The 20089-nt window shown below is 33.0% G+C and overlaps 1 protein-coding gene across 1 annotated transcript in view; it reads left to right on the top strand.

Annotated features, from left to right (window-relative positions):
* LOC145240302 (palmitoleoyl-protein carboxylesterase NOTUM-like) overlaps positions 1 to 20089 on the top strand; it is a 233686-nt gene that overhangs the window by 123860 nt on the left and 89737 nt on the right. The window contains exons 4-6 of the mRNA XM_080103883.1: positions 5203 to 5263; positions 12052 to 12110; positions 16960 to 17062. Of these exons, the coding sequence (XP_079960009.1) occupies positions 5203 to 5263; positions 12052 to 12110; positions 16960 to 17062 (223 nt within the window). The remainder of the gene's footprint in view (positions 1 to 5202; positions 5264 to 12051; positions 12111 to 16959; positions 17063 to 20089) is intronic.

Here is a 20089-nt window from a genome sequence, read left to right as displayed (position 1 = left end):
TGTGTCTCGATACATCTTCTATCATTATATGTAATCAGTTTTTTAAAATAGTCAACAATGTAGGAGCCTATTCGTGATCAGACACACACACACACACACACACACACATACACACACACACACACACACACACACATACAGACATTATCTTTATATTATAGATATACATATATATCTATATATATGTATATATATATATGTATGATATATATACATATATATACGTATATATGTATATATACATATATATGTACATATATATATATATATATATCTTGCTCTTGCTTGTTGCTGGATCCCAACATTTTTAACCGAGAGAGAGACTTAGCTGTCGTACAAAGCTAAGACTCTGTAACATCATATTTGTATAGATACTCTCTCAGGCATTTGGGCTCATGGATTTTAAATGTCTGAGGGAGTGGCACTCGTCTGACAAGAGACGTTGCAATCATCATATATGGGTGACCCCCCCCCCCAAAAAAAAGCTAAATGGAGGCCATCTAGAACATATGCTGTAGAACGGAGAAAAAAAAGGCCAAAGACCCTAGTGTTTTGAGGTGATTTTTTTAATATAATAAACTAGTTATGACCAAAGTTTCATTTCATTCGGACAAAACACTAAGAAACGGGGCCTAATTAGACTTGGGCCACGTTTTTTTTTTGTTTTTTTTTTTTGGCTCGCCCTGTATATATATATATATATATATATATATATATATATATATATAATTAGTGTCCTGGCAAAGCCACAGTGGAGACAACCAAGCAAATCCCCCAACAAAATCCATTCAAAAGCAGCAAAACTGGAACTGACCTGCCAGGACACAATATATATACACAAATGTAGGAAAATTTGGGCATGTCTCATTGGTTTGAAAATATAGGGTTTTTTTTACCAATTGTCATAATTTTTTAACCATAGAATAGTATTATAATCTTCAAAAAGCTTGCAAATTTTCATGTAGTTTCGTTCCATAGAAACAAAGATATGAACATTTCAATATTCAATTTGTCTATAAGTATAGATATATTCAGAGATTCGAGAAAAAACTCACATCAAATCTATACTATATTGACGACGAAAGGTTCGAGGAAGAACTCGCATCTAATCTATATCAAATGGATGACGAAGGATTCGAGTACGAAATCATAATCTACGACAGATTATCAGAAGAGGATTCGACTACGAATTCGCACCCAAATCTATATGATTGGCGACTGAAAATTCAATTGCGAGTTTGCGACAAATCTATACACCAAATTTGACGACAGTGAACGAATTTTGTAGCACGTATCAATTTGCCAAACTTAGACAAACGACGTAGAATTTTTTCGTCGTCGCATTAGGTGGACCACAGAGAAATTAAAAAAAAAATTTTTTGAATTATATTATCCTAACCCAGTTGGCGACAGAATGTGCGAAAAACTTGGATTCACTTAAAAAAAGAAAGATTTCATCACACTTGGAAATATAACAAGGATTTGAATAGTTAAAAAGAAATTCAAACGAACGTAGAGTAAAAAAGTTAAAATAAGAAGTTTCTTGCCCCCCCCCTCTCCCTTATTGAAGATAAGAATTAAAACTACGTTTTATTTACCGAATGTATTTAATTATTGGACAAATGTGTGGTTGGATTTTGTTTTACATGTTTTTGTTTTATGCAGAATATTTACGGAATTTACAAAATACTAGGCACCTTGGTACAACAATTATAACACCAGTTTGTACAGCAACAAGAAATGTACCAGAAACAACGAACATATGTGCAAAAACAGATTGTAAAAGAGAGGGACATTTTTGCAAAACCTATTGTTAAAGCAAGGCGAACGAGAGCAAGGTTCGAACACTTTTCCTGCAGATAGCATAAAGAACTCACTGACAGAATGTACACATAAACCTAAGGAAGGATCCCTTTTTCTGCGTACTTCAAAAGGCGTGAGACAATTTTTGCATAAAGGTGTCAATCATGGTCCGATGAAGGAAATACTGTTATTACTACAAAAGTTGGGCCTTCACGGACACATGGAATATATGAATTACATTTTTCCGAATAAACTGGGCGAGAAGAAATTGTAGAAACTTTATCCAAAATGTTTTGAGAAAGGGATAGTTTGTTAATGTTTGAACATAATTCAGGAATGAAGATTTCCTAACATACAAAGTAAATGCGAATGTTAAAACTAAGAGATCTGAAGGAAGACAAGACGGATATTCCTTGGCTACGCATTCATATGAACTACGCAGGGATATTAAATTGATATTATTACTTAGTGGTCGAAGATAGCTACACAAAATGGCTGGAGATTTAAAAAATAGAAACACGCAACAGCGGCAAATGCATTAAGAGCGCTAAACGAAGTGTTTAATCGACTGGGAGTATCTAATACCATAGGAAGTTACAAGAGTACGATGTTCATAGGGAGTGAATTTAAAGTTTATTGTGATTCGTTAACAATCGAACGCTTAACAATACCGATGTATAACGGTCGGGCAGAGAGTTTTGTCAATACATTTAAACGAGCAAAAAGTCAACGGTTTTGACACCGAATAAAAATGTTTCTGATGGCTTATTAAAATAACACCAAATCAAAATATAAACGGAAATTTATCGCTTGCCGAACTCATGTATGCAAGGAAAATACGTTCAATATTCGACAGGTTGTTGCCAAACAGAAAGAAGAACTATGCAAAAATAAAGACGAACTATAAATCGTATAAAGAAGGAGATAAAGTCCTTTTTAAGAACTATTGAGCTGGAAATGGTTTTGAAAGGACAGTATTGTTACTAAAAGAATCGGGAGAGTTATCTACATAATTCAAGGAGCAAAGCTTGTCTTTAAGAAACATATTAATCAATTGAGACCCCGATACATAGAAATCGTCCACACTAGTGAAGAAATGCCAATGGAAGTATTGTATTACTCCTTTCAAATAGAACCACTAATTAACATTCGGATGCCGATAGAGGAAATAAAAACGAAACAGAAAACAACTTATTCTTCTAAATGTACAGATTGAGGGGAGAAATAATAGTAGTAAAAGGAAAAGACTAAATATTGAAAAAAAATCGATGAAGAATTTAGCTCGGGGGAAAGTGATATAGTGGAAGATCCTTGCACCCCTGTGAATGGATTACTCGGTCTATAAAATACGCTAGGAAGCGGTAACCAGAATGGGAGGTAAGTTAATTTTGATATTGCGGCATTCAAGATGCTTTCGAGTGTCAATATATTATTCTTACATTGTTCCGTTGTACAATGAACTTGTTATAACTTTGTGTGTTTAGTCACATTATTTCATACTGATTATATTCCCCCATATGGGATACAGATTGATTAATCCAAACATAAGCGCATATATATATATATATATATATATATATATATATATATAATATAATAAAAATGCAAAGAATCACGAGTTACCCCCCTAAAAGAAAGACAAAAGGGTCAAGAATTAATAAGGTAGATTAATTACCTCCCTTGGACCAACCAAGACTAACCGATTAGACCAGAAGCCATCCCAATTAGGTACAGAATAGGACAACATTAATTTAAACATACATTTACTAAAAATACATTAAATAAAAAAAATATTTAAGTAGAAAATTGATATTAAAATAAAATAAAATATACAGAAATAGAGATAAGCTATAGTTAAATAAAAATGAACATCATTATACGGTCCTGCATTTTCCTCAAACAGAAAACAATATGGCTGACGAGAGCCTAACATTATTTACTATTTACCATTAATTGGTCTCCCTTTTGTTAGGCTTGAAACCGATGGTACTAATGTTTTTCTGACCTTCTGTAAAATTATATATATATATATATATATATATATATATATATATATATATATATATATATATAAGTGAACGTGTCTATCTGTCTGTCTGTCTGTCTGTCTGTCTGTGTACATTTCCCTACGCAATAACTCTGTCAATTTTTAGTCTATAGACTCGAAATTTGAAATACCGGGTACTGAGATTTGGGAAAATCGATGTGACGGGTGTCAGCCAGAAATTTGGCTGTTAAGGGGTCAAATTTCAACGATTTGACCTTTAAGAACTCTACCAAACTCCTCCGACAATTTTGGGTCTAGACACTTGAAATTTTAGATATAGGTTCCTTGAACCTGGATCTAATTTAATAAAGTGATTTGAGCCGGAAACTATAAATTTTAAGGGGTCATAATAGGGGTCAAATTAAAAAAAAAATTTACTCTTTTTTTTTTTTTGCTCAGCATACACCTCCAAACACCCGGGCAACGCCGGGCTGAAATGCTAGTATATATATATATATGGGGGGGTACTAGCCTGCGTGTCCGGCGTTGCCCGAGTGTTTGAAGGTGTGTGTTGAGCAAAAAAAAGTGGTAGTAGGCAGGCAGGCTCGAACCCGTTCCGCGAAGGAGGAAAAGGTTGTGATAAAAAATGTGATGTATTTGCCGTTGCGCCCATCGCTAAACCGGATAAGGTTTAAATAAAGATTAGTCAACCCAATGGAGACGATGATTTTCGAAAAAATATCGGCGAAAAAAGCGACCCCTCCTTGTAGAAAAAAGCTCAGTTAAGGATGAAGGAATTAATGTTTTTAGCCAATCTTTCGATATTTGCCCGGGTATTTGGAAGTGTGTGTTGAGCAAAAAAAACTGAAGTCACGTAAGTTTAAATTAAGGCTAGACAATCGAAAAGAGGGGTTGACTTTCGAAAATATCGGTGAAAAAAGCGACCCTTCCCTGTAGAAATGTGCCCAGTTGAATGTGAAGGAATTAATGCCATTTTGCCCAATTTTTCGATATTTGTCGTCCGAATGGTCGAGCTTCAAACGGATACCGATCTCGGCAAAATCCGTCGCCTCTGTCGAAAGTTTTAGGCATACATACATACATACATACATACATACATACATACATACATACATACATACATTTAAACAAACAGGTGAGTTTATATTATAAAAGATGATTGGAAGAGAGGGGAATAGAAGCCACAACATAAGATTGAATCCACAATTTTTTAACTAAAATATTAATAAAAAAAAATCTATCTGACGAGTCAAGCATGCTCAAAACACGTGTTTAATGTAAAATATTAAATAATAAACACATTTTAAAACATTAATAAATGTTAGCAGTTCAACATATATATAAAGCAGTCATTCATGCAAATGAATTTTGTCTATTTTTCTTGTCCATAGGAAGCGGTATCATGTCCTGGGACCCGGAAGAAAATCCGTACTACTATCATGCCAACATGGTGTAAGTATAGACATCACCTTTAACTTTTTCAATATCTGGAATGGTTCGTTCATGTACTTTAGCAGTCGGACCATCACCGTTGGATTGACACATTTTAAAGGTCACTCGCTTTTCGCCACTTGCTATCAACATGCCCGTGAACATGCAACCAAATTGAACACAAGGATGTCCCACAAGAAGTTCCACAGTTTTTTTTATTACACTAGGTTTGTTGAAGATGCAACCGTAATTCTGTATAATCGGATCGACACTGATTGATAAGTACTGGTATATTAAAAAAAAAAAAAACTTAATAAAACTAGCAGGACCTGTGGAAATTCTACAGCGGAATGTTTCATATGAATGTTTAAAAGAATACGCAAATTCGCTAAATCTTTTGCAGATGAATGCAATTCAACAACCCATATATAAAGAAGTTGTATTTTCTTTTTAAATAAATAGAAAAAAAGTCTTTTTTTTTTATATGAATATCAATACAGAAAAAACTATAGGAGTATAGATAGATAAAAGTAAAAAGGATACGGGAAGGATAGAAGCGGGTTATGAGGAACAAGGGGTCAAAGTTTGATAGATTACATCTAGGGAGTGAATTCTTTTGTGAACTGTCTTTCATAAGCAGGTTATCAAAAATCTTTATATAGTCGACATTTCCCGATCTTGTTTGCAATAACGACGACTAATTTTATATAGTTGAACAAGAAGAATATCTTAATCCCTGGCCGGGCAAAATTTATTACCTGAAAATACAACAGTTTTGCACTACTTTTATGTTACTTACGAAGATTAAAGTGAACATATAATGCTACTACACCTTCTGTTTTGAATCCTACTTCAATTTTTATAAAAATCCATTCCGTCATTTGATTCGCGAAAATGTCTAAAATTTAAGTTTTAAATAAAACCACTGCAAAAGTGTAATCAAGAATGCGAGAAAGCCATTTGCTCAGTCCGTCAAGTCTAAAGAAGCTGAACAACGGTTTGGTTCCTACGAGTTTTGGCGAATAACAATCAGGATCCTGAATAGAAGCGTGCCGTTTATCCCAACCATCATCAATGGACCTAAGGTAATTTCGTCAGCATCTGACAAAGCCAAACTCTTTGCTAAGAACTTTACAGCAAATGCTAACCTTTGCGATCAGGGCCACTGTATTTCCTCCTAGGACTGCAAACACTCTATGTGACATACAGATATCTGTACGTGATGTTGCTAAACTTATTAAAAACATTAATTCCTGTAAAGCAACTGGCCCCAACGGCTTTTCAATCATAGTGCTCAATATTTACAAAGCTCGTTGTCTTAGGGATAAATTCTTCCCAACACTTTGGAAAACCTTATTAGTCTGTTCCGTATTTAAAGAAATCTAGAGACCGGTCATCTGCTTTTCAGTACAGACTAATCAGGTTCCTTTGCGTCATGAGTAAGTTGCTGGAATCTTAATGAATAGAGAAGTAGTTAAACACCTCAGCAAAAAGTAATCTAGTAAGTGACATGCAATATGGTTTCGTTCTGCTGGATCTACAGCTGATGTGCTAACTATAATATCACACAGGATTAGTGAATCTCTTGAGGAGGTTTTCGTTTCTAGATCAATAGCTCTTAACATATCAAATACTTTTGATATGGTATGTCATAAAGGCGTACTTCACAAGATTTCCATCTACAGAATAACTGGAAATGTCCTCTCAATTATTATTAAGTCCTTTCTCTCTGATAGGTTTATAAGAGTGGGAGTCGATGGGCAGAAACCAGAAGCTCATAGTATCAACAACGTTGGCATATCTTTATCTTGGGCCCAACTCTTTTCCTAATCATCATCGATAATCACATTCTTAAATCATCCGTAGATGTTTATGCAGACGACACTGCCATCCATGGCAACACTTCAAAGGCCGACAATTACCAATGTCTTTGTAATTCTGTTTTTTCTGACCTTGAGCACGTAGTGCAATGAAGAAATTTTAATACATTTAATGGCTAATTTAAATGTATTTAATGACTAATTTTAATACATTTAATGACTAATTTTTATGCATTTAATGGCTAATGTTAATGCATTTAATGACTAATTTTAATACATTTAATGACTAATTTAATATATTTAATGACTAATTTAATATATTTAATGGCTAATTTTAATGCATTTAATGACTAATTTAATATATTTAATGACTAATTTTTATGCATTTAATGGCTAATGTTAATGCATTTAATGACTAATTTTAATACATTTAATGACTAATTTTTATGCATTTAATGGCTAATGCTAATGCATTTAATGACTAATTTTAATACATTTAATGACTAATTTTTATGCATTTAATGACTAATTTAATATATTTAATGACTAATTTAATATATTTAATGGCTAATTTTAATGCATTTAATGACTAATTTAATATATTTAATGGCTGATTTTAATGCATTTAATGACTAACTTTAATACATTTGATAACTAATTTTAATGCATTTAATGACTAATGTTAATGCATTTAATGACTAATTTTAATGCATTTAATGACTAATTTTTATGCATTTAATGACTAATTTAATATATTTAATGACTAATTTAATATATTTAATGGCTAATTTTAATGCATTTAATGACTAATTTAATATATTTAATGGCTAATTTTTATGCATTTAATGACTAATTTTAATGCATTTAATGGCTAATGTTAATGCATTTAATGACTAATTTTAATGCATTTAATGACTAATTTAATATATTTAATGACTAATTTAATATATTTAATGGCTAATTTTAATGCATTTAATGACTAATTTAATATATTTAATGGCTGATTTAATATATTTAATGGCTAATTTTTATGCATTTAATGACTAATTTTAATGCATTTAATGACTAATTTTAATGCATTTAATGACTAATTTAATATATTTAATGACTAATTTAATATATTTAATGGCTAATTTTTATGCATTTAATGACTAATTTTAATGCATTTAATGGCTAATGTTAATGCATTTAATGACTAATTTAATATATTTAATGGCTAATTTTTATGCATTTAATGACTAATTTTAATGCATTTAATGACTAATTTTAATGCATTTAATGACTAATTTAATATATTTAATGACTAATTTAATATATTTAATGGCTAATTTTTATGCATTTAATGACTAATTTTAATGCATTTAATGACTAATTTTAATGCATTTAATGACTAATTTAATATATTTAATGACTAATTTAATATATTTAATGGCTAATTTTTATGCATTTAATGACTAATTTTAACGCATTTAATGACTAATTTTAATGCATTTAATGACTAATTTAATATATTTAATGACTAATTTAATATATTTAATGGCTAATTTTTATGCATTTAATGACTAATTTTAATGCATTTAATGGCTAATGTTAATGCATTTAATGACTAATTTTAATGCATTTAATGACTAATTTAATATATTTAATGACTAATTTAATATATTTAATGGCTAATTTTAATGCATTTAATGACTAATTTAATATATTTAATGGCTAATTTTTATGCATTTAATGACTAATTTTAATGCATTTAATGGCTAATGTTAATGCATTTAATGACTAATTTTAATGCATTTAATGACTAATTTAATATATTTAATGACTAATTTAATATATTTAATGGCTAATTTTAATGCATTTAATGACTAATTTAATATATTTAATGGCTGATTTTAATGCATTTAATGACTAACTTTAATACATTTGATGACTAATTTTAATGCATTTAATGACTAATGTTTATGCATTTAATGACTACCTTTAATACATTTAATGGCTAATTTTAATACATTTAATGACTAATTTTAATGCATATAAAATCAAGCTTATCTCTTTTTATCATCAACACTCTGACGCCCACCTAGCCCTAATCGAAATGAATAGCTTTTGTCTTGGAGAAGCACCATGTCTTGACAAGCTTCTGGGATTAACCTTCACTCCTCGTCTGAAATGGAACACATACATCAAATCCGTTGCCATGATCGCTGGAAAAATGGTTGGATCATTCTACTGCTCTAGTAGATATCTCACTGCCGATTCAATCCTCAACCTGTATAGGAGTCAAGTATGTAGCAGGATGGAGTACTGTTGCCACATCTGAAGAGGAGCTGCTTAGAGCATCTTTTCCTGCCTCGACACGATAAAAACCGACCTCGAAATCTGATGGCTGATGTCCTTTTCTCTGCTCCAAAGCCTATATCTCATAGAAGAGGTTACGAGTCTTTCTCTCTGCTCTATCGTTATTTTTATGGCAGGTGCTCGACTGAGCTTCACTCTATGGCCCCCTTCAGTAAGTCTTTCCCAGCAAACACTCGTCCAGCTGCAGCAACTATCAGAAATTTCTAGCTGTGCCTAAATCAAAGCTAAAATTCCATGAGCAAAGTTTAGTTGTTTTCCTAGAGCTTCTCGTGTGTGGAACACTACTATGGAACTGCTTCCTGGCTGGCTATGACATGGCCGTTTTCAAGTCTAACGTGAACAGGTTCTTGAAGAGCCGTCCTCTAAAATAAGTTTATCAAATTTTCATTATGGTACCTATTAATCCTTATCTTTGAGCGGCCTCTAGGCTTTGATGAGCGGTGACTATATGATGTAAAAATAATGCTTAAGGCGTCGTAAGAATAAATTGAAATTCAGGGAATTTTGCTTAATCTGCATATAATGATTATGGATCAAATAAAATTTAAATCTGAAATATTTTAATTTTCAATTAGGAGCTGGTTCTCATATTACTCCACCTAAAAATTATTTTAAGTACTCCAAAACTAGCTGAAATGTGAAGAATATTTATTAATTTCTGTCTAATACCTATTGTAAAAATTTCACAAAATTCGGAGTTCCTGAATTTTCATGAATGGTTTATACCCTCTTTTACCGTCTTTGCATTAAACTAAATTAAACTTAGTATAGCCTACATTACGACCGCTTACGCCTAGTAGCTATGTTCCAAAATTAATAATGATCGGTTAATTAGTTTAAGAGTGAATTCTGTATATAAAAATATAAAAACATATAGACAGATATAACTTTATAAAGAGATAAATGAAAACCGTATTTTTTCATTCTGCAAAGTAAAGAAAAATCTTAATTTTCATAGATTAATGAAATCAGTATTTGACGTGAAGAAAAGGATCAACGATTATTTCCATTAATTGCCTATTTTATTCATCTATTTTCCTCGTCCGATATCCAGTAGAAAAGGTGGCTTTGGTGTTGTCTCGAATAATAGTCACTATTCTCACTAATTTGCCCCTGTGGCTGCTGCTGGTGTTGTTGTTGATGAGGAAGCGTATCATTTGCGAATGAATCAAATGATTATTGTTGGCATTCGTGTCTCTGATATCTTTTTAGTTAGAATTCTTTCTAGAAAGGCATTGTGTACTTTCAGGAGGGACCACGTGAAAGTTGCCAACATCCGCAATTAAAAGTATTTCTCTGGAACGAACTAGATTCTAACCCACCCGGGTTTCAGTCCGTGTTGTTAATCACTTAACCATCGCCATCTCCCTGCTCCTGTGTCTTTATCATACGCGTTGAGGACTCTCTCTCTCTCTCTCTCTCTCTCTCTCTCTCTCTCTCTCTCTCTCTCTTAAGGATTTAGTCTCTCAATAGCATTGTATGTTATCTATCACTCTTTGTCTAAATACATTGCAAAACACAACATAAGAATCACAAGTGCTATACAGTTCAACACACATCATTAAATACAATTCAGTAATTTATCTTCATGAAATGAACAGAAAATTAGAAAGTTCAAATATCGCCCGTGTTTTTCGTCTTTTATTTTATACTTTAGTACGACAGGTCGGGACTATATTGGTGACTTTACTTTGTCGGGACGGAGTATAGTTCAGTCTTAGGAGGTATACCCTTCTTATGAAATCCATCAGTTCTTTAAGAAGTGAGGCATTGCCGATCACGTGATGTGCTCCTACCGGGGAATACCGATGAGTTTGTTCTTTGATATTTTTGTACACAGCTAAAGCACATATGTTGACTATTTCTACCTTCGGGCCTTTGTCCCACATCTTCCTTTGCCAGTAAATATTGTATAGTTCTTTAAAGTAGTAGCAGTCCTGCGACGAAGAGGTAACACAGAAATCCAACAGTCCTTGAACCAAGATATTCCGAAGTCTTGGGAGAAGTTATGTTAAGAAAATGTTTTTTGTGGATTGCATATGTAAAAGTCAAATACACTCACAAAAAGAAAGGCATAATCATTATATCGTATGAATCCGAAGATTCTGTTGTTAATGTTAATTTCCCGATATTTTCTTAGTCAGTATTTTTTTCTAAAAAGACATCGGGTTTTTACGGGAGGGACCACGTGAAGGTTGCCAACATCCCAAGTGAAAGTGATTCATGGAACGAACTGTATTCGAAGTGTGAACATCCAGTTCGCAAGTCCGTGTCGTTAATCACTTGACCATGATAACCTTCCAATAGAAAAGCAGACAGAAAAATAAGGGGATTATAGATACATGTGAGGAGGAGGAGGAGGAGGAGGAGGAGGAGGAGGAAGAGGAGGAGGGCGATGATCGGTTACTAACTTAACTTTTCGAACTACGTTGCATTAGCGAAAACACAAGCGTCCTAATATGATCGATATTTGGCGAGTTTGCTGAAAATAATTGCGAGCGGTTTTTAAATGTAGTGAATAAACGAAACATGTTTGTTTGTTTGTATGTTTGTTTGTTTGTTTGTATGTTTGTTTGTTTGTTTTGTTTTGTTTTGTTTTATTTCTAAATATATATTCATCTTCATTCACAGATATCTTCCCTATTGTTCCAGTGATACGTGGACTGGTACATACAAAGCTACAAGCCGAGGTAAATACTGCATTATTTTTTATTTATTTATTTATTTATTTTATTTATTTATTTTTTTTTTTGCGAGCTTTCATTTTTCTTTTTATGGAAATCGCTCTGGACAGGATATGAAGTCACTTGATGCAAGGAGTTAAAAATACTACTACTTCAAGCTAGTAGAAGAGTACTGTTGCCATATCTGAAGAGGAGCTGAAATTGAAATTCATGGAATCTTGCTTAATTTGCATATAATGACTAATGATCAAATAAAATTTAAATCTGAATTATTTTAATTTTCAAATAGGAACTTTTTCCTATTTCATTTCATTTGCACTAGCAAACGATAAGTGTTAACTGGATGGATTCTGACCCAGATGGTAGATTTGGTTACTTTGTTTTACGGCATCTCACCCCTTTACGGGTTATTAAATGTTGAATCCAGTAATTTTGAAAAAGAAAATTATGCTTCAAATTCTTTATTCCTTCAAATATTTATTCATGGTATTTGGGCGGGGGGGGGGGGTTGTTTTTTGGTTTTTTGGTTTTTTGTAGAAAAAAGTTATTTTTGTTTTGATTTATAGAACAGTGTTGTGTTTTGCAAAAGAAAGGATCATCAAAGAAACGATAACATCAATTCTGCATTTTCGGTCAAGAAACCAGTATTTTCAGACAATCTGATCTGGTAGCACTAGATGCCTTGACAGAAACATCACATATGGAATGGTAGGAATAAAAGAGAAAATAAGGGAATCGAGAATTTGGAAACTATCGAAAGTAAATACAAAGTCTACTTTCTAGAAAGACTTGTTTTCTCAATCGGCAACAGGATGTTTTGTTGTTTGTTTTTTTCCAAGCAAGCACGGAACATCCATGGATTACAGAATAACCATTGGTTTATTATATAATCATTAAAAATGAACATTTCAATGCATATTAAATCGTTCGTTGGTTGATGTTCTTTGCTTATGTGTGTGTTATAATAATCTTGCCCGACTGTGGACAATACCCTAGTTGTAATCAAAATTACCCCATGCTTAGGACACTATTGATTTAATAATATAATGAGACACATAATCTTTTAAAATAGAGTTATTTATTCGTATGTTAATCGTATATTTGTGCTGTAAGCCAAAAGTAAAGGTATGCAAGGAGAGGTCGAACGAGAGTGACAGCGAGTCAATCACTTATTTTAAGTGCATAGCTTAATTCTCATTATGTTTCGTCTGATCATTTTAAAATACGTCATGTTTCTTCGAACGTTAGGTTGAAACAGAATAATGCTGTGTAAACAGACCAAAGCGCATTGCAAGTCTTGAAGGGAATTGAAAATACTGACCGCCCAACACCAAAGTGTTTGCATCCTCATCGGTTAATAGCACACAAAGGGATCATGAAACGTCAAGAAGGATGCAGAGATTAACGAGGATAAGCACCATCCAGATCTCTATTGGAATGGCCGGGAGAGTACTGTAATCCTGAAAAGGCCTATTATCACTCAAATCAAAGAGAAGTTTGTCAATCGCTATCTTTAAAAATAAAATAGTAAACAGCTGTTGCGAGAATTCAAAGTTATTTACAATTGTTATGGAAAGAGAGCAGAGTATTGAAAATCTTAGGAAACTAAGTGCGAAGAGAATTGGGACCTTGAGGAGGCTTATTGCCACTCAAATCCCAGCAAAGAATAATAGCTGCTGCCAACGAGAAATCAATGGCAAGCAGCTGTTGTGATAATGCAAATTTATTTGCAAATGTTATCGAAAGAGGTGGAGAGTACTGCAAACCTGGGGAGACTTGTTGTCACTCAGCTTCCAGACTGTTTTCATGGAAATGTCTATGAAGACCTGTGTGAAAGCTCTTTGTAAGGCAATAATAATAATACACAGCCGGGAAAAGAAAATAGACTGACAAAACCTAGACTGGAATTTAGACTGGAAACTCAGACCAACAAACTTTAAAAAAAAAAAAAGAAAGAAAATAAGTCAAAATGATAAACAATGTGAAAATGAATAGAAGAGGATGGAAGAGTGGAAATGTGACTCACAGGAAAGACTAAACAAGAAATAAGAAGAACTTAAGCAAAAAATAGTATCAAAATGGGAGATTAAGACGATACAGATACAAATCGGAACAATGCAAACAAAATAGGACATTTCAAAACAAATTCTATCATAAACGGAGTAAAAACAATAACAGAATAACTAAACCCAACATAAACAAAACTCTACTGAAGCAAGATATAGAAATGGCAACAAGATCATAATAGAAATGCCGAATGACTGAAAGACATGAAAGAAAATTCACAGCAAATTGAAGAAGGGACAGAGAATGAAATCAGCCAGGAAACCCTAAAGATACCTGATGGAAAATGGCCAACTGGAGAGCACCAGATCATGACGGAATATATTCATACTGGTTCAAAAATTCACAACACTACATAAAAGGCTAATTCGGAACTTGAAAAGCAGATGTGCCACAATGGATGACCAAAGGTAAAACCACATTGGTTCAAAAAGGCACAGTAAAAAGAACCATCCCCAGTAACTACAGACCTATAACATGCTTACCTCAATACAGAAAATACTAACACAACAACAAATTTATCACTCCCTTCATAATAACAAACTATTACATGAGGAACAGAAAGGATGCCAAAAAATGAAAAAGAAAACATGACCAAAAGATTCTGAAGAAAGTAAAAAGTAGAAAATAGAACATAGCCATGGCTGAGAATGTACAAAATACCAGTCAAAATTATCAATTTGATTGAAAATGCAATGAAATCATAGAGACTTGAACTGACACCTGATGGACAACACATAACTGAGACTAAAATACAAAGATGTATCAGTATTTTTACGACCTGCCCCAACGTAGTATATACACCCCCAACCACCCCATGAACGACTTTCAGAATAAATACCCCCAACCTCCCCATGTTAAGACCGGCTTTCGGGGTTGGGAGTGTTTATTTCGAAAGCCGTTCTTAACATGGGGAAGTTAGGGTGTTTATAATACGCTGGAACATGTAAAAATTTATTGATGTATCTTCTAAGGAGACTCTGTATCATCACTACTGTTCATCATAACCATGATGCCCCTTAACAATATACTGAGAAAATGCCAAGACGGATAGTTTACTAATAAAGATCAAAGAATGAACCATCTAATATACATGGATGACCTGAAACTGTTTGCAAAAGCCAAAAAGGGACTAGAGACACTAATAAACACAACCAGAATCTTCAGCAAAAATATCTAAATGGAATTCAGTGTGGACAAGTTCGCACTGGCTGATCATAATAAGCGAATATAGCAAACTAGCAAAAAAAATATGAGAATAGAAATTATCAAGTATGGAAGGCAGAACACTGGGAATTATGCAAACAACTACATCTTGAACACCCAGGCAAATGATACAAGCAAAAACTGGCAGCAGTACTTGAAAGTGAAAATCACAAAATCTTATGGAACACGGACATATAAACAGATAAACTCACCCAAGCAAGAAGACCGGATGTCATAATAGTAAACAAGAAAAAAAAAGTCCTGCCAGATTGTAGATTTCGCCGTACCAGCAGACCACAGGGTAAATATCAAGGAGATCCTGGATATGACCTAAAACTATATCCGATGGTGAGGCCCAACCTTGCGGGCCTTGGGGAGTGTGGAGCCACCCTTTAATTGCCATTGCTCCCAGGTCCACTCTGACCCGGAGTGGTAGTACCTGTTAGGGTCCCAACTATGGGTTAAATAGAATCTGACTTAAAAAAAATATATATATGCTCCATTAAAAATCGTTCCTCAAAATAACTAGATTCGGCATTAAATAACCTGAAAAAGGTTGATATGCCGTAAAATAAAAACAACCAACCATCCAAATATCAAGGAGATGGAGAAACGAGATAAATACACGGAACCGGCCATAGAGTTGAAAGGTATATGGAAGATGAAGAAAGTCAAGATAACACCAATAATAGTAGGAGCACTAGGAAGAATCTCGAAAAACTTTGAAAAAAAGATGGAAGAGATTGGAATCAGAGGATGGTTGAAAAGACATCACGGATAACAATAATAAAAACGGCTGAAATATTAAGGAAAACTCGTGAATGCAGAGACTAATACAGATGAACTACAAACGCTAATCAGACATATTGAAACTACAACAAAAGTCAAATCAAAAGATAGAACACCACATAGAAGAAAAGTGAAACTGTATAATTGTAAGTACTCCCCCCCCAAAAAAAAACCGTAATGCCACATCATCAAGGAGAGAAAGCATTAACCAGATCTGCACTGGATGAGTACGAAGGGGGACTGGGACCTTGGGAAGGCTTATTGCCACCCAAATTTCAGTGGAGGCCAATGGTTATTGCCAGCGAGAAATCAATGGTAAACGGCTGATGTGATAACGAAAATTCATTTCCAAAGTTTATCGAAAGAGGTGAACAATAATTGAAATTTGGGGAGAATTGTTGTCACCTAGATTCCAAGGAACACCACAGGTTGTTAACAGAGAGAAATCTTTGATGGTCTGTGTGAAAACACCTAGTGAATAATAATAATAATAATAATAATAATAATAATAATAATAATAATAATAATAATAACAATAATAATAATAATAATAATAATAATAACAATAACAACAACAACAACAACAACAACAACAACAACAACAAGTTTGGGTTCGATATTATATCCTTAACCTTAGAATGTTATGTTTAAAAATGTCCTTATATTTAGTAACAGGAGAAAGTGCCCGTAGACGATGCTTTTCTCGGAGCAGACAGACGACGAGGCTCGCCGCTGTGCTATTTAAATGTCTCGTGTTGTTCATCTATCGCTTTTTATTCTCCTGTTTTGTTTTCAGATAAATTTTCATTCATGGGTTCTTTGATTGTGGACGAAGTGTTGAAAGACCTGTTGGCACAAGGACTAACCAAAGGCAAGAAACTGATCTTAGCCGGCAGCAGGTAAGCAAGCGAACATTGTCATAGGATCGCGTATCGTGCCAATTATAAATCAATGCAAACTTTTCTAAACTCAGTTTAATGTTTGATGTAGCAACTTTAATGTACGTTTTATCGCCCAAAGAAGGCTGTGGGTATTATAGACCGAAATGTAGTCATACAATAAATATGATGGATGACAGAAAGTGGATTGTATTGAGGAGTAGCGAATACAGGACTATACAGCGAAGCGTGGAAATAGGCATGCTCGCCAGGCAATCCCTGCTCCACCCGGCACCTCCTTCACATGCCGGATCTGTGACCGTACCTGTGAGTCCAAGATTTGACTATTTAAACATCAGCAGATTCACAAGAACAAGATCGTCATCATCGGATAACGATGGACAACAAAGAAGAAGAAAAAGATCATGGATGAGGACACGTCCAAAGAAAGCAGCGTAAATAATAACTCCTCATCCAAAGCATTCAAACAGAATCTTCTTTAATTATTAATTTGCTTTGAATATCAGTTTTTAGTCAAACAGCAAAAGTAGCAAAAGCCACGGACACTTCACGTTTGCTTTCTCGGTTGATTTTTTTTATTTTTTATTTATTTTTGGAAAAGTCATTAATTTTAGGTACTAGTTAATCATTTTATAGCACAAGGATACTATTCTCATCTCATATATAAAAGTAAATCAGTTGGATGCTTTACATTATACTAAATAGCTTCATTCTTAAATTCTTCATTATGAATGGTCATTTTGTTTTCTTTAGCGTTGGATCATGTTCATAAAAATAAAAAATATACAATTCACACTCATTTCTTTGTAAATACAAGTAATCCTTCTCGAAATTGTTCTAATTTTTTTCTTTACTGTAGCTAATGTAAATTACATTGTTTTTACAACAGTTGTTTTTACTAACAGCCGAAAAATTGCTATTATTAGTGAATAATTAATACCGAATACATCCTCGTATTTAATAATAATGCATAACTGTTAACAAAACTTATTCAGATAGAAACTGCCGTGGAAAGCAACAGGTAATATCTGATACCTTTTAAATGTCGATATCAAAAAGAAAAACCTCCAGATGACAAGCTGTTCGTAAACGGTTTCTTCATTTCTATACATGGTAAAAATAATATGATTGAATAACTCATATTTTAATTTTGAATAATATATTGGGAATTAACGAGTAAAGTTCAATTCTTTCCGGTGTAAACACCATGTTGATCTTTTAATTCCAAATCTCTACACAAGTTGACAAATTTATCTTAACTTGCAAATTAACTTATAATTATGCACACTGTCCGTCTCATCTTTGTGGGAGGATTTTTTTACAAGCAAAGACTATTGATCAGACCGATATGAATATTTTCACATCAATACTACGCATTTTACTGATTTTCAACCACATTTGTTGATCAGATTTTTTTTATATGGCTATATCTGATTTTTTTTTTTATATGGCTATATCAGATTTTTTTTACATGGTTATATCTGATTTTTTTTTATATGGCTATATCTGATTTTTTTTATATGGCTATATCAGATTTTTTTTATATTGCTATATCAGATTTTTTTTATATGGCTATATCTGATTTTTTTTTATATGGCTATATCAGATTTTTTTATATGGCTATATCTGATTTTTTTTTATATGGCTATATCAGATTTTTTTATATGGCTATATCTGGATTCATGCACATCACTTGCAATATCCTTTTACACTTTTTCGAACATTACCGTTTTCAAAGTTTCATCATCGCTCAAGCAGTAGGGCCCAGCGTTTAAAATCAACAATAGGTTCTTTGATAAGGCAGGGAGGCATTCGAAATGAGTGTTTCTGTTTAGAGCGCAACTGAATCATTATACTTGACGTTTGCATTTTAAACTTTAATTCTAACCATTATATAAAAATAATTTTATAAAGTCAACAGTAGGCTCTCTACAGTGCAATATAGATTACAACGTATTATGAACTAAGTCACTGCGGGGAAGAAATTGGATTTTCCAGCAAGACAACGCTGCGATACACACTTCTCGACAAGCACGAGAATACTTTTCTTCAAATAATATAGAATTGTTAGATCATCCAACATGTTCTCCGGACCTCAATCCCATTGAAAATCTTTGGGGTGGATGGCAAAAGAAGTGTTCAAGGATGGAACCCAGTATGATTCGATAAAGGAACTTTCTGGTTCAGTTTTCAGTACATGGGATAAAATTCCTTAAAAAAACTTAGTCGCAAGCATGCCAAAGAGAGTTTTTGAAGTAATTCGTAATAATGGAGGCTATACTAAATACTGAGACCCTTTTTAGTAATTTATAATTGCCTTTTGTTAAATAAATTATCATTTTGACCAGGTGAAAATGTTTGTTTTTTAAAAAATATTTATTAGATCAGGGTTAAGGTTTCGAATGAAGCAGATTTCATTTTTTTCCATCATATTTTCCCTTTTGGCAATAGTTTCAACCATTTGTTTGATTAAAAATTTGATAATATGCGTAAACGCTTACTTTCTTAAGTGGTCTTATGATTTTGACCAGGACTATATATATATATATATATATATATATATATATATATATATATATATATATATATATATATATATATAAAACACTTTGTGTGTGATTTCCTTCCTTCCTCATAGGTTCTGAAACGGCTGAGCTTATCTTTTGCAAATTTAATACAAAGCGATTTTTATATCTGACAGTGTTTTTTACAGAAATTCATCCAATAATTATCGAAAATCAAAAAAGTCCGATCGTAAAAATAGCTTTCCTCTAATTTTTACAGAATATTTTACGTTACACCGGCAAGGGAAGATAATAAAATTTTAGCAAGAAAAAAAAAAAAAACAGATTTATTAAAATCTGGATATATAGCTCAATGGTCGAGCATTCGACTACAGATCGAATAATCCACTTTCCAAGCCCAGTTGAATCTAGCCATTTTATTTTAATGTTTTCTTATCAATGAGTTCAATTTACGATAAAAGAAGAGGTACCATTTAAAATTGCAGCATATCATTTCCTCGTT

The sequence above is a fragment of the Euprymna scolopes genome, chromosome 19, assembly GCF_053919585.1.
Source record: "Euprymna scolopes isolate OS-2025 chromosome 19, ASM5391958v1, whole genome shotgun sequence".
NCBI classification, from domain to species: domain Eukaryota; kingdom Metazoa; phylum Mollusca; class Cephalopoda; order Sepiida; family Sepiolidae; genus Euprymna; species Euprymna scolopes.
This window is presented reverse-complemented; position numbering and strand designations above follow the sequence as displayed.